Source organism: Pseudoliparis swirei, chromosome 2 (assembly GCF_029220125.1).
Source record: "Pseudoliparis swirei isolate HS2019 ecotype Mariana Trench chromosome 2, NWPU_hadal_v1, whole genome shotgun sequence".
NCBI classification, from domain to species: Eukaryota; Metazoa; Chordata; class Actinopteri; order Perciformes; family Liparidae; genus Pseudoliparis; species Pseudoliparis swirei.
The window spans coordinates 6540883-6557128 of record NC_079389.1 but is presented as its reverse complement, the minus strand read 5'-3'; the positions used below and the strand labels follow the sequence as shown (position 1 = coordinate 6557128).

The 16246-nt window shown below is 45.8% G+C and overlaps 1 protein-coding gene across 2 annotated transcripts in view; it reads right to left on the bottom strand.

Annotated features, from left to right (window-relative positions):
• Nucleotides 1-15923, bottom strand: part of gsk3ba (glycogen synthase kinase 3 beta, genome duplicate a) — a 29573-nt gene extending 13650 nt beyond the window's left edge. The window contains exons 1-2 of one of the 2 annotated variants that reach the window (XM_056425113.1): nt 14999-15923; nt 8893-9086 (exon numbers count right to left, since the gene is read on the bottom strand). In XM_056425113.1, the coding sequence (XP_056281088.1) occupies nt 8893-9086; nt 14999-15086 (282 nt within the window). In that variant the 5' untranslated portion in view covers nt 15087-15923. The remainder of the gene's footprint in view (nt 1-8892; nt 9087-14998) is intronic. The other variant, XM_056425118.1, reaches the window with a different exon arrangement.
• Between the last annotated feature and the right edge of the window lie 323 nt (nt 15924-16246).

Sequence of the window (16246 nt, the reverse complement as noted above, 5' to 3'; positions counted from 1 at the left end):
CCAGTTTTCCACATCTGCTAGTCCTTCGCTATCAGTCACACATTCTAGCTTTGGGTCAAAGTGCAAAGCATTTCTCGAATCAGTCCTGATAGTTGTCGCAAACAGCTGAACTGATGGTTTCTCTTATGTTTATCAGTGTTTTGTTCAAGTCATTTTTCAGGCCTAGCTCAGCCTCTACTTGTCAAGTCTAATTTCATAGTTTTATTATGGGCTGCTCTGACATTTGAAGACGCCACCGTGGACTTTGAAAATACCTAAAAAGAATAAATTAATCTCAAGTTACCAGAGTCTAAGGCGATTTAAATTGGGTTTTAAGACTGTTAAAGAAAAATAAGTCATAACCCCCACCAAAAAAAAAAAAAAAAAAAAAAATCCACATTTGAGCAATTATAAATAATATCATAAACTGGCTAAATGTTTGTGCTCTACAGCTTTGAGACATACAGTGGATTAAGAAGCGGTCTAATGAGCCGGTTTGCTGATAACAGTGAAACATCGTAGAAAGCTGTGCTGGCTGACTGGTTGTCTAATGAGATCCTGTTACGTGGATCAGAGCCATGCTGACTGACGCAGGGCGATATGCAGCCGTCCATCAGCACTTTTATGCCACTTTATGGGGATTTAATCCCCTCATTTATTTTTTAACAGAGCAGAGCGAGTCGTCTGTCCACTAAAACATCAGCTGCAGCATCTACCAGCTCGATACCCTGGTATGGGCATCACCGCAGTCTAATTCACTTAAAGGCAGAAACAAATGGATCCCCTAGACACACACACACACACACACTTGGAGGGAGGGCTAAGGGTGTGTGGGTGTAAGTGTGTGTGTGTGTGCCTGAGTTGTATGTGAGAAAGATGGCACCATATGGAGGAGGAGCAGACTGCTCAGCTCCAGCATTGCTGCAGTCATTCCTGCTGAGCTGTGTGGGTCAGCAGCACCGGCGAGCAGACAGAAACGGACGGAGAGAAAATACCCCAATTTTCAGGATGCGAGAGGTGCTACACCTGGTGGTGCTGATGTTTACGGTCAGACAAAGCCACATTCATTTTATAAAAGCATTAAGAGCACCACACACAGTTTTACTGTTCTGATGATATTTAACCCAGACAGTGGATCACACCTAAAATAGTAAGGCAGGCATTATTCTAGATTTTTCTTGGGGCTGAAAAATTCCAGAAAAACCCAAATAATGTGTACAGTCCACGTGTGAAGTCCTCCACAATCAGAGATATTTGGTGAACTATTGTATGAGAAATTCATACTAATGACAGTTACATTAAACTGAAGGCAGAGACACAGCTTATATACTAGTTAATTAATCCTTTTAACCAGACCTTAAGTCCACCTTTAAAAAAATAAATAAAAAAAAGATAGATCACAAATACATAATTTAGCCAAAGTGAATAAAACAAATGTAAATAGTGCATTTATTGGTTAATAATCACAGTAGTAGGGTGGTGAATGTGGGACAGTGTCCATTTTCATAGTAATGAAACATGTCACCCCTGAAACAAAGTGGCTCAATGATGCGTCTAGTTTTTGGAGAGCAATATGGCACGGAGGGATAAGATGTCGCGGGCTTTGAATGCCAAAACAATACGAGTTAGTCACAAATACAATGAAAAGAAAAGAAATACTGAAAAAAAGACCGATTTATCCTTTAACAATGATCTGTACGTGCCATTACCAACAACGTGCGCCGACTGTGTGTGTGTGTGTGTGTGTGTGTGTGTCCTGAACGCATCATCTCACTCTTCCGGTAAGCTTTGGTTGCCAGCTCAACAGCGAGCATGACTTCTTCTTCTCTCCCTCCCGCTCCCTCTTGCTCAGTGTGTCTCATGTATAGTTATCCCCCTGCCTCCCTTAATGATAACGATACATGCAACAAGTGTAGTTTATTTGCTAGGTTGGAGGCAGGTCTAAGTGGGTTAGATGCACGGCTCCGCGCTATCGAAGCTCAGACAGCTATGCTAGTTAGCCCGCCCTCTCCCGTAGTCGGCGCCGAGCTACAGTCAGCTGTTAGCTGTGCCCGGCGGTAACCGTGCAGCCGGATGGTTGGGTAACTGTTCGCAGGAGTCGTAAGTCTACACAGAAGCCCGCTGTGCACCAACCACTTCACGTTTCGAACCAGTTTTCCTGCTCAGCGACACACCCGCTGAGGAACACACCCTGGTTATCGGAGCTCTATAGTCAGGAACGTGAAAATAGCAAAGCCACGGACCAGAGTCGTGTGCCTCCCGGGGCCAGAGCGGGCGACGTGAGTCTTGTTTGAAGCTGCTGGCTAAGGATAAGCGGAGATACAGTCAGATTGTAATACACGCCGGTGGTAATGACGCTCGAGCCCGCCGCTCGGAACTCACTACAATCAATGTGCAATTCGTGTGTGCTTATGCCAAGACGTTGTCGGACACCGTAATTTTCTCTGGCCCTCTCCCAAATTTGCAGACAGACGAATTGTATAGCCGAATGTCGTCTTTCAACCGCTGGCTGTCGAGGTGGTGCCCAGCGAATAATGTGGGCTACGTAGACAACTGGAAGACTTTCTGGGGAAAACCTGATCTGATGAGGAGAGACGGCATTCATCCCACGTTGGACGGAGCGCCTCATTTCTGCGAATATGACCAAGTTGATCACCGGACTTAATCTATGACAACCCAGGGTTCAGATCAGGAACCGGGAGCAGAGTTGTAGTTTAACACCCTTCTCTGCTCTTCCATTCGAGCAGTTACCCACCCTTGACTTTAGAGTAGAGACTGTGTCTGTCCCACGGCCACTTCAATTAAATAAATCAAAAGTAAGCAGAAGAGGAGTCGACACAATAACCTTATACAAGTTAACACAATTATTTCAGCAGTGCAACAAAATAGGTCTATTAAATGTGGTCTCCTAAATATTCGATCTCTGTCATCTAAAGCTGTGTTACTGAATGATTTAATATCAGATAATCACATTGATTTATGTTGCCTAACTGAAACCTGGCTGAGCCATGAAGAATATGTCTGCCTGAATGAATCGACTCCTCCAAGTCATATTAATACTCACATTCCTCGAGGCACCGGTCGAGGAGGTGGAGTAGCAGCCATCTTTGAATCGAGCCTATTAATTAATCCTCAACCAAAATTACACTACACCTCATTTGAAAGCCTTGTTCTTAGTCTTTCACATCCAACCTGGAAAACACTACAGCCAATTCGATTTGTGATTCTGTACCGCCACCAGGTCCATATTCAGAGTTTATATCTGAATTCTCAGAATTTATATCAAGTTTGGTTCTTAAAACCGATAAAGTTATTATTGTTGGAGATTTTAATATCCATGTGGATGTTGATAATGATTGCCTTAGTGCTGCATTCATCTCCTTGTTGGACTCGATTGGCTTCTGTCAGAGAGTACAGAAACCCACTCACAGCTTTGGCCACACGCTTGATCTTGTTCTTACTTATGGCGTTGACATTGAGCATTTGAACGTCTTCCCACAGAATCCTCTTCTGTCAGACCACAACCTCATAACTTTTGAATTTATACTACCGGAGTGTACTCCGTTAGTCAAAAGTTTCTACACTAGATGTCTAACTGATAGTGCTGTAGCTAAATTTAAAGAAGCGATTCCTTCTGTATTTGATTCGATACCACGTCTCAATATAACAGAGGACTCCTGGTCTAACTTTAGTCCGTCCCAGATTGATCATCTTGTTGACAGTGCCATAGGCTCTCTGAGAATGACACTGGACTCGATAGCCCTCTGAAGAAGAAGACAGTGAGGAAGAGGAGGTTTGCTCCTGGTATAACCCTCAGACCCGCAAACTGAAGCAACGTCACGAAAGCTTGAACGCATATGGCGTTCAACTAATCTCAAGAATCCCGCTTAGTTTGGCGAGATAGTCTTAAAACATATAAGAAGGCCCTCCGTAATGCCAGAGCAGCCTATTACTCATCAATAATAGAAAAAATAAAACAACCCCAGGTTTCTCTTCAGCACTGTAGCCAGGCTGACAGAGAGTCACAGCTCTGTGGAGCCGAGCATTCCTATAAACCTTAGTGGTAATGACTTTATGAACTTCTTTAATGAAAAGATTTTAACTATTAGGGACAAGATTAATAATCTCTTGCCCATAACCAGTGCCAATCTGTTCTCAAGTGGAATGGCCTTGGAAACCGCTGTATGCCCTGGTGTATATTTGGAGGATTTTCTCCTATCAACCGTGACCAATTATTTTCAACGGTTTCTACTTCAACACGGCTACCTGTCTCTTGGACCCCATCCCGACGAGGCTGCTTAAAGACGTTTTGCCTTTAATTGGCGGCTCTCTATTAGATATTATCAATGTGTCTCTGCTAACAGGCCACGTACCACACTCCTTCAAGGTGGCTGTTATTAAACCTCTCCTGAAGAAGCCCACTCTGGATCCAGAGGTATTGGCTAACTACAGACCGATCTCTAACCTCCCCTTCCTCTCCAAGATCCTTGAGAAAGTGGTCGCAAATCAGTTGTGCGACTTTCTACATCATAATAGTTTATTTGAGAAATTTCAATCAGGATTTAGAAAACACCACAGCACCGAGACGGCACTGGTGAAAATTACAAATGACCTCTTAATGGCAGCAGATAAAGGACTCCTCTCTGTCCTGGTCTTGTTAGACCTTAGTGCTGCATTCGACACCATTGACCATGACATCCTGTTACAGAGACTGGAGCAGTCGATTGGCATTTCAGGCACGGCACTAATTTGGTTTAAATCCTATTTATCAGATCGATCTCAGTTTGTATTTGTAAACGATGACGCCGATAACCACCAACGTTAATCACGGAGTTCCACAAGGTTCTGTGCTTGGACCAATTTTATTTACCTTATACATGCTTCCTTTGGGCAATATTATCAGGAAACACTCCATAAACTTTCATTGTTATGCAGATGACACTCAACTATATTTATCGATAAAACCAGAGGAGAGCAACCAACTCTGTAAAATTCAAGCATGTCTTAAAGACATAAAACATGGATGACCTGCAACTTCTTGATGTTAAACTCAGACAAAACCGAAGTAATTTTAATCGGCCCTGAGCACCTCAGAGATCAATTATCTGGTGATGTGGATTCTGTAGACGGCATTGCCCTGGCATCCAACACCACTGTAAAGAATCTTGGCGTTATCTTTGATCGGGACTTGTCCTTTAACTCCCACGTAAAGCAAATCTCAAGGACTGCATTCTTTCATCTACGTAATATTTCAAAAATCAGGCACATCTTGTCTCAAAAGATGCAGAAAAATTGGTTCACGCTCGTTACTCCGAGACTGGATTACTGCAACTCCTTATTAGCAGGCTGCTCTAATAAATCTCTTAGGTCCCTCCAGTTGATCCAGAATGCTGCAGCTCGTGTTCTCACTAAAACTAAGAAAAGAGATCACATCACTCCTGCACTAGCTGCTCTGCACTGGCTCCCAGTAAAATCAAGAATCACTTTAAAATTCTTCTCTTAACCTACAAAGCCTTGATTGGTGATGCTCCATCATATCTTAAGGAGCTTGTAGTACCATATTGCCCCACTAGAGAGCTACGCCACTAAATGCGGACTACTTGTAGTTCCTAGAGTCTTAAAAAGTAGAATGGGAGCCAGAGCCTTTAGTTATCAAGCTCCTCTTTATGGAACCAGCTTCCAATTTCAGTCCGGGAGGCAGACACAGTCACCTCGCTTAAGAGTAGACTTAAGACCTTCCTCTTTGACAGAGTTTATAGTTAGGGCTGAATCAGGTTTGCCCTGGTCCAGCCCCTTGATATGCTGCTATAGGCTTATAGCTGCCGGGGACGTTTTAGGATGCACTGAGTACCTATCTCCTCTTTTTCTCTCCTTAAGGATGAATTTTCATCTCTCAATCACACGTTACTAACTCTGCTTTCTCCCGAAGTCCTTTTGACTTTACGTCTCATGGGGTCATCGGACCCTATGAGACGGCATAGATCCCATCTGCCTGATGGATCGTCTGGGTCGTGGAATTCCTGCTCATGACTACGCCACTGTCCTGTTGAGACTCCGCCCACTCCTCCTCCCCACCGCCATCTGCCTGATGGATCGTGGAGGTCTCCATCGTGGAATATGCCTACTATGAACTATTCATACACTCTGTCATATTCATTGAATGTATTTTAACTCTAAATCTGTCCTTCTGTACACATTACATCTATTGCATCTGTCCATCCTGGAGAGGGATCCTCCTCTGTTGCTCTCCTCCAGGTTTCTTCCCTTTTTTTTCCCCCTGAAGGGTTATTTGGGAGTTTTTCCTGGTCCGATGTGAGGTTTTGGGGCAGGGATGTCTATGTGTACAGATTGTAAAGCACTCCGAGACAAATTTGTAATTTGTGAAATTGGGCTATACAAATAAACTGAATTGAATTGAATTAATGCAAGCATCCATTTTCCAATAGGATGATATCGGATCCCTCTGATGGTAGTGGAGGAGGACCCAACCCATAATGCACCAGGCGCATATTGTAAGATCGCGTCATCACAGAACCCATTTCCTCTATTGCTCCGTTTGGCTCGTGTGTGTGTGCGACCGTGAGAGACAATAAAGCGTTCACACTTGTTGGACCCCAGAACCCAGGCTCACTTCACAGCAAACAAACGAAAAACAGGCGTATCGATAGAAAAGGAACAGGAAAGAAATACAACGCAGGTGTGTGTGTGTGTGTGTGTTGGGGAGGTTACACACTCTGGCGCGTGCTGGTAGTCATGTGAGGAGCGGATGGCGGGGAGAAGCAATGACACAGAAAAGGAGGCCGACGGAGCGAAAGCGGTCGGTCGAGGCGCTGCTCTAAAGAGGTTTTAAAGTAAAAAGAAGAAAACAACGGGGCTGATCTTCAGCCGGATCTCGTGTCGAGATGCAATCTGCCAACAGGACCAGCGGGATGCGACGTGATCACGGCCAGCACGCAGAGTCGCAGTTTGTGTCCCGAACGCGTGGATTTGGTGACAGGTGGTCGACGCCATGAAGGGACATCCTTTATCTCGTCTGGTGTGGGATAGCGAAGGACCAGCACCTGCTGAAGCACCTGCTGAAGCACCGCGCTGATCCCCCGAAAAAAGGTTAAACCGTGGGCACTCGGCTCCTCGAGTATTTTGCTGAACCTGTCGAATCAACTTAAAAATCACATCTGGCTCAATTTTGCGGGACATGGAGCTGGAGGCAGGCCCAGAAGCTCATCCCGCCTTTACTTGTTTTGTCCTCCCACACAAACACAGGGGAACAGTTGCTGGTAGGTGAACGTTGTCATGTTTAGGCCGAGAGATTTGTAATTCCGCTTACAGTCTTTATGCTCAGCTAGTGGCTGCAGCTTCAGAGATACTGTTCACACACACACACGAGTGGTATCGATCCCCTCATGCAACTCAGTTAAAAAAAGCCTATTTCCAAAACTATCAAACATCCTTTAAAAATGTGCCTCTTACCAATGTCTCATCTCCAGTCTTACAATTACAGAGACACAGTGTGCAGGTTTTACAGCGCACATATGGAAAGCATTAGAGTCGCACATTGTATTGCATCATCTGTGTAAACTTAGGCTTTATAAGCTGTGCCTTGGTCTGTGAAAGCCAGGGAATGTGGGATACAGACGCAACTAAATAAAGGGTTGCGTGTATAGAAGGGATCAACGAGAGCATCGACAAACATTTTTGTTCTTGCTTTTCATTTTGTTCCCCTCCCTCGGTGGGAGATTCCTTTAAACGCTACCTGGACAAATGTTGACTTACACATTGTCGCCTCAAGCCAAAAATGTTTTTGTAAATATTAAAAAAGGGGGAAATCCGTGTTCCTATAAATTACCACAAAAGTGTTTTTGAAATGCATAGAAAGTGAGATGTAACAGAATCTTTACACAATTGGCAGTGTAGGTACAGCTATCTAAAACGAACAGAGCCTTCTGCAGCAATAAATCTCATCTTTATCAAGGTTATCTATGCAGTAGGAATTTGATGAAACAGTTTTAAAGGGTTTGTGGTGCCGTCAAATTATAGTGTAATACAGTGAGATGTGTTAATAATAATGTGTCCGCCCCAATTATATAAAATGATGGTTGGCCACACTGAATATTTCTGCATTATTACCAACACAATGATATAAAATGACTGTTGCAGGTATTGTGCAGCCATTACCCTCAGCTCTGAAGAATAGAAACCTAATGAGAATCTCAACAGCTGCCCTGCAGACTCGGCAGTCTCAGGTCTTTTATCTGTGAGCTGGACGCAAGCAGCAGGGACACTGACACTGACCCCCCCCCCCCACACACACACACACACACACACACCAGCCAAGAGCAAAGGGAGCACAGACAATGTCGCCCCAGCCGAGCAACAACAAGCCATCAGTCAAATCTATTCAAAGCACAAAAGGAAAGCCAGCGTGGACGGAAATATGACGTTTCAACGGTGGCAACTGAACTCGACTTGACGGATGACTTTACGAGATGACTGATGAGTGTTATTGGGTTAGAGTTCGTGGGAACAAAAAAAAAACTGAAAAAAACTCTCCTACCACGACCACGCGCAAAAACGTCCTGCAAGAAAATACAGGCCTCAAAGGTCAGGACGAGTGGAACGGCAAGACGCTGGGAGGGCCCGCCTTCGTTTTCCCTCCGTTCGCTGATCTCGGTGTTCTTGTGCAGCGTCGCTCCATCCTCGTCTCCTTCAGTTACTCTTCGTCGCATTCGTTACACGTTACGTCGTCGAGAAGAAAAAAGAAGAAAAAAAAGATAACCCCCGGAGGAAAGAGAGTACGCTAGTATGCTCATTTATAAATGCTGCTTTTGTCCGGCCTCAAGCGTCCTGCTTTTCTTGGACAAGTGAGAGCGTTGTATGTGTGTGTGTGTGTGTGTGTGTGTGAGAAAGTTGTACCTTGAACCTCTTGTCTTGCAGGACTTTCTTGATGGCCACCATCTCTCCGGAGTCGCAGAGTTTAGCCTGGTAGACGACGCCAAACGAGCCGTTGCCAATGACCTTGGTGTCCGTGTAGCTCACCTCCTGTGGCCGGTCGGGGCCTTGGCCCGGGGTGGCCACCACCGACGTTACCTTGCTGCCATCTTTATCTCCTAAAGAGAGAGAGAGAGACAGAGGGATGAAATGCTGCCCTGTACATGAGACACGAGCCTGAACGCAAACAACAGTGAATCAAATGCCAACGACAATGTCCAATGTGACATTTCCCAAGCCCTGAAGATATTCAATTTACATGTCAATAAACTCATCATCATTGGCGCTCGCAGATTGAATTCCTGCTGACTAACGTCTTGGCTGAGAGAAGCCGCCTCCTTCTCGAGCCCCCTCCCCAGTTGTTCCAGCAGGACTTGTGGTCAACAGCTGTGATTCTACTGATCAGCTCCCAGCTGACGGTGAATCACTGCTGAGCCCGAGCTCAAAACACGAGTCTCTTGAACATGAAATGTGTTTGCAGTGTACTTTGAGTCGCAAGACATTAAGGACTAAACATCGAGGAGGAAACGATCGCACGTACGCGAGTGCCGTTTTAACACTCGAGACAAAAAGCTCACGGTGCGCAGACGGCCCGATGGAATTCCCTCGGATAATTATCAGTGAAAAGCGATGAGATAATAAGGCTGTATATGATGCTAATGCACTATGGACTGGAAGCTTCTTTCACAGGCTCCTCCCCCCCTTTATGCGTTCCTCACTTGTCAGTCGGGGCCAGCTCTGCTCCCCTGAGATGCCGCTTGGAGGCCTTTTCCTGGTTAAGTGGTTCCCTCCCCCGGCCTCCCCCCCTTACGCTCCCCACAGAAGTGTCAAGGAGCTGAATTACCATGAGCTGGCAGATACAGGACCACCAGACAAGAGTCACTTGCTTCTATATCCGTCAAGCTCTCAAATTAACCAACAAAACTTTTGCCAAAGCTAAGCGACTAAATCCTACTGTGCAACACCTGCCCCCCCCCCCCCCCGAATCACTGGTCTCATTAGCATATTCCTCTTTCACACCAGCAGGGAGAAAGATTGCATTTGAGCCAAAACACCCACACAACTAAAATTATATTTTTGTGAGCGAAATTGTGAAGTGGGTCTAAATTGAGATTTTCCTTGGTTGCCAAGACAACGCCCTTTAACAGCACCAATCAGGGAGCAGGGTGGTTTGGCACTGCTTAATAACCGGGACTGTTCCAGATCATGGTGTTACTAAATAGAAACTGACAAACCAGCTCCAGGTGGAGGACACCGCGTCCTGTCCATTTGAGGAGGCGCTGCCCATCGACTGCTTCCGGTAACTTCCGGGGGAGATTTTGTCCGAGCTTGCAAATGAACAAAGTGACGAGGTACATTTGTGCAGAGGTGGACTGGTCCATTTCTAAATGGGCTTGCTGGACTGATTTTCCAACAGGGTTATTGATTTTGTAAATTTTTTTACACAAGTCGTAGCTGCATTGACACACACACACACACACACTCAGTCTCTTTCTCTCTCTCCCTCTCCTCACAGAAGAAAAGAAAGAAAGAAAACTACACCTCCATGGTCCACTGCGTGACATGGGAGTAGTCCAATCACTGAAGATGTGATTATGATCAAAGGATAAGGAAAGGAAGTGGAAGAGAGGTAAAAGGTCTGAGAAACCAACGCACCGTCACGCTCCAGGGTCGAGGCTAGAAAGAGAAACTGAAGACGGAGTCTGTAACGACAGAAATAGACGGAGCCAGAGAGAGAGACCAGGAGACATGTCTGTACACACTCATGCACACAAATAGAGCTCCATGAGATTTGCATTTTTACGTCACTTTGAAATGTGAAGTGCAATTGTTTCAACCTAGAAGCCCCTTTTTATTAGGAAAATTAGCCAGCTGAATTGTAAAAAAAAAAAAATTTACTAATTGGGCTCCAAATATACTAAAACAATAATGTAAATCGCAGCCTAAAAAGAGAAAAGCACAAACACCTTGCGACATGCCCTTCGCAGCATTGCCATTATTACTTTGTCAATTAGGCTTTCACGAGAAAATAGTGTGACAACCGCGCTGCATCCCACGACAAAAGTGACGCAGGCTGCGATTTCTAGCCGGAGGCCTCAAAAGCCAATTCAAGTCACCAGACTAGCCCACGACATGTGTACTCTATGGGGGCCGGAGAAACACGTGTTACCCGGCTACCACTCAAAGTTACTGGATGAATCCATGTTTGTCGAAATGACCAAAAGTGGTGAATTTAAATCGCTGTAATTTAAAGACGATCAAGCGTTCGATGGCAAGACATTAACAAAATGATTGGTCGTCGAAATGCATTTGACATACTACCGGCTGCAAATCTTTTCTACACATGTGCAAACTTGAATTTTACATGCAGCATTTTTTCACAAAGCTTCACCCGGGTGACATATGGCCACGGCCTTTGAAATTACTTCTTTGCTTTAGTTCACCAGCTGAAGATTTTACTGGGCCTCATTTGAGCCCATAAATGTGTTGTTCCTAGAAGTAGAAGACGTTCTGGTTTGCATACAGTTTGCCCACCCTCCAAGATGTATGCCCATAAGTATGACATGGAGGAAAAGAAATACTGTGTATTAAAAAGGAAAGCCTTGAGATTGAAACCCGTCTGATAGGATCTCTTACAAATGGATTTGCAGAAACTCAAAGTCTTATACCATGCAATCGCAAAACACTTATATTATATATCCAATATAAGTGCATATTTATTTTTACACACACACACACCAGGTCATATCACACATACCACACACACCAGGTCATACCACACACACCAGGTCATATCACACATACCACACATACCACACACACCAGGTCATATCACACATACCACACACACGCACTGTGACTTCAAACAGAGGCGGATCACCATCAGATCACCATCAATCATTTCCAAATGCACTTAATCACTCGGCTTGAGATCGTTATCATGCCGAACATATTAAAAAGCTTTTAAGACGACAAAAATGCTCAGAAAGGAACAAACCGAAATGTGTGAGGAATGCATCGAGTGATTTTCTAAATTCCTGGACAACAAATCAGAGGAGCAAAGGACACGCAGTGTGTGTCCGTGTGCAGGCACACACACACACAATACAAATTGTTCCAGCACTGTTGCGAGGCTGATGAGATAATTCCCGACATCACGAGAACATCCAGCCGCAGGAATGTTACCGCCAACACAGATAGACATTCGGCGAAGCTCGGATCCAGACATCAAGGTATCGGCGGCGAGCAGACATCATGTGGGCGGATGGATTTCAGATATCAGTGGCGTGCCGCCTGCAGAGTCGCGGCCGCCCGGCCTTTCCACCAACACCCGACAGATCGTCTCCTCGTATCTCCATCCTTCAAAACTCTGCCGGCTTTTAAAACCTGCGTGAGGGTGTCCGCCGCTTCTGGTCTGGCCCGCTAATTGCTTTTCCGTTTGATTTGGAATCAAATGAGTATAAAATTGGTCTACTTTGTTCCCGTCATCACTTGCAAGAACGAGAAAGACGGACAGAGAGGAAAGGGGATTAAAATAGGGGAAAAGGAATAGTGGGAGAGAGCTGCAGCTTTGAAATGCTAAACAGGCCACTCATTGTTCTTGGCCAGCTGCCTCACCCCAAAAAACAGAACCAAAGAGAGCTCATGTGGGTGTGCAGACGGATGTGTGTGTGTGTGTGTGTGTGTAGGAGGAGTAAGAGTGTTCTCTCCAGGATCATACACACGGACTACAGCTGCTTGAGATAATCAGCTGAGGTGTTCACACACATGACGGAGGTGATGAGTCTCCCGGTGGACGGAGGGGTCAGGAGGATGGTGGATCGAATGCTGCAAGAGACAACAAGTCCAAGTAGATAATAACAATGTGATTTGGCATTGTATTCATTTAGACCAAAGTACAATCATGACACAGCTGAAATTGCAAATTGTGTTTCTAGGAATGACTAATCTGACTTCAGATTGGTTTTGTTTTTTAAAGTCGATATTCTGCAGCCACTTGTTTTCAGGGGAAACAGTCTTACAAAATGAACCCCTACACTTCATTCGAGCTGAAACAATTAAGCGTATTGAAGGAAATTATTTTCAGTCAATTATTTAAACAGTTTCTGGTTCAAATTGATCAAATTGAAGATGGTATGCTTTCCATTGTCTTAGATGATAATGGGATGTTAAATCCAAGGAGTCACCTGACCTAGTTCTACATCAAACTTATTCTGATAAGTTAACCAGACTAGTCCTTTGAGTGGACCAAATTGCTTCATCTAATGGAAACCACCAATGTCAGTCGCCCTAGATATCAACTTTATGATCACAATCGATTTATGTGGAAAAAATAGAAATTGAAAGCCACTGTTGAACTTTAGCAGACTGTCATTTTAAATACCTCGTTATCATATTAGTTCAAATACAGTTTGAGAGATCACTGCTGCTTTGTGTATCGACTGATTATCACAGGGGACATCTATGCAATCAACTCATTTCCTCTAGGGGGGCTGAACACCACCTGCTAGAACTCAAATTATTAAAACATTTAATAAGGTGACTCTAGCTTCAGCTTTCAAAAAGACTGATAATGATCCATTGGCTGAACAGACAAATCTCTTGGAGGAAAACATGTTTCGCGGTTGAGAAAAACCACAACGAGACACCGATGTCAAGCTCAAAGTCCAGAAGGTCAGCCTTACATTTATTGCCAAATCAGGAGCTTTAATCTGAACAACAATCAGGCGAGAGTCTCAGAGACACAAGATCTTTTTTAATTGCAGAACATTTTCCTTTTAAACATAACCGTGAACATGACACATCGACAGGAGCACACCAGCAACTCAGTCTCAGTCTGAAGCCGTACCCCAATAACACACGTCCTAATCCTAGCACAGCCATGAAGCATCTCCAACATCCTTTAAACAGCCTAATGTGCCCCCTCACACACACCCAAATGTCAGCTTGCATGCAAGATAAGAACGGGTAGGTACAGTCAATGTCTCCACCCAGGACAGTGGTTAATAATGTGGATAACAGTCATTCATCTCACTAAGCCAGAACACTCTCGTTAACTCGTCAAATAATTTAAGCTGTATTACATTGAGATAAACCCCCATTGAGTCTCATTACACCATCTTATATGGTCCAGATTTAAATACCACCATCTGCAATCCATGACACACATGCAGTGTGATAACACACTTTAAGAGTTTGTCCAGAGGACATTTAACAGGCGGTGGGAAAGCGAGTGAGTTCCACATGCCCTGAAATAGTAGGAGATACGATATAAAGCAGATATCAAAATAGATACGTGTGGAGCAACTCCATCTCTGCAGAGTCTAAAATCAGCCACCTGCACGGTGTCAGGGGGGGGGGGGGATACTGAGTGGCACACTGCCTCCAGTCATCGTGACGTCTGATGTCGCCGCGGGCCCACAGATCAATGAACCTGCCCTCGGTTTCACCCGAGTCCACCATGGGAGGCACCTCCGGCTGTGACAGTTGCGTAATGTACCGGCCCCGTCGCATCAACTCGATCCCACACGGTCGGTGCTGTGTAGGAACACCGCTATGAGGTCTAATCTGCATCAGTGATGTGGGGGGGGGGGGGGCACTAGTCACACCGGATATGCGGTGCAAAGAGAGTGCATGATTATTTATTTTTTTAACCTGGATTCGTGCCAACCGTAGCTGCTGCTGCTGCTGGCCCGGCGAGGCCTGCTAACCCCGGTCAGGCTGACCGGGCCTCGGGGCCGCGCGTCAGAGGGCAGCGGCGCGTACTCACACGCCGAGGCGGGCATGTGTCTGCGTACGTGCGCGTGCGTGCGTGCTGCTCAGAACGTTCCAATCTCAGTGGCACACACATGTATGACAGGGCTATGCTAGGCTAACCGGAGCTAACGCTCGCTTGACACATTTCCCCACCTGGCCCGCGTGAAGAGAGTTCGCGAGGCCGTGTGACGTGAACCCTCGTCGGGCCTGGTGCATGCAGCAAACGGCAGGCTGCTCGAGAATTACAGAGGGGGGGGTGGGGGTGTGTACTTACTGCTGACTTTCATGCTGCCGAAAGCGGAGGGCTGCGGCACTGGTTTGCAGCTCTCCGCAAAGGATGTGGTCCTGGGCCGACCCGACATGTTCGGATCCCTTTAGATTCCTCTCTCTCGACTCGGGAGACGGTGGCTTGCTTTTAAACGGCGGGGCTGATCGATTCGCCGAACCTTCTCATCCAAAAAACGGATGACGGTATACGAATAGCGTTATGATTAAAACAGGACGGGCAGAAAGAGACCCCTTTCTCCTTCACTCTTACCCCCTTAATAAACGAGCCCTTTTCCTGACCACCAACGGTCAATCAGAGCGGCATCTCCTCCTTGTATTCCCGGGTTTCTTTCAGCGGACCTTCTGAAGACACATCTCCGACTAAAATAGTCATGAATCTGGCCTCTCCCTGTGGCCGCCCCCCCTCTTCAATCCCGAATAAAACCAATTGCGATTTCTTTCTGGGTGCAGAATCAATTTCACGAAAATGAAGAAGGGTCAGGTGTTAAGAGAGCTGATCCGGGGCGATAATAAAAGGTTAATGCGGCGTTTTCTTGACGATTCGGGACACATGCGGTTCCTCTTCATATCCCGATGTGGAGGCTCAATGATCCGACTGCCATGGCGGCTCCCTCGCTTTACCCTAGCCTACAGACCGTCCAACGTAAAAATCTGCCAGTTTTACTCAACGAATTCAACGTATCTGCACTGATTCAAAGACCTCCCTCGTTGCCGTTAAATTTCGGCGTCCTCGCCGAGACTCCGGGGCCGCGACCTCCTCAGAAAATGATGGTCTTTAGGCACAGAGTGCGACGATAACTAATTTCTTTTTTTATTCCTTCCCCATAGGTTTCGGGCTCGCTTGTCTTTGTCGCTACGCACGTTAGTTGCGCCGTTTTCGTAAAAGGTTACAGGGATTGCTCCGCTGTCATGGAAGGAAGTTCACGCCGTTGACGTAGACGTCAACGGAGAATAGAGAAACTGTGAACGCGCAAACGGGGAATCTGGGGTGGCCGATGTGGCCAATCAGATTCGGGATTCTTCAGTAATGGGCGTTAACTGTGATCCTGTGGTCCAATCAGAACGCCGCTCTTGAACCCCACATGGCATAATTTCTTGGCACTGCCCTCGCGACTTCAGAGGATTTTTCCCATGCCGCCACAGGCACAATGGGCGGATCTGCTCCCAGGACTGATAACTTTGTCAGCCAATGGAGCTCCAAAGCCAGACTGTCAGTTCAACCGGACCCAGCTGT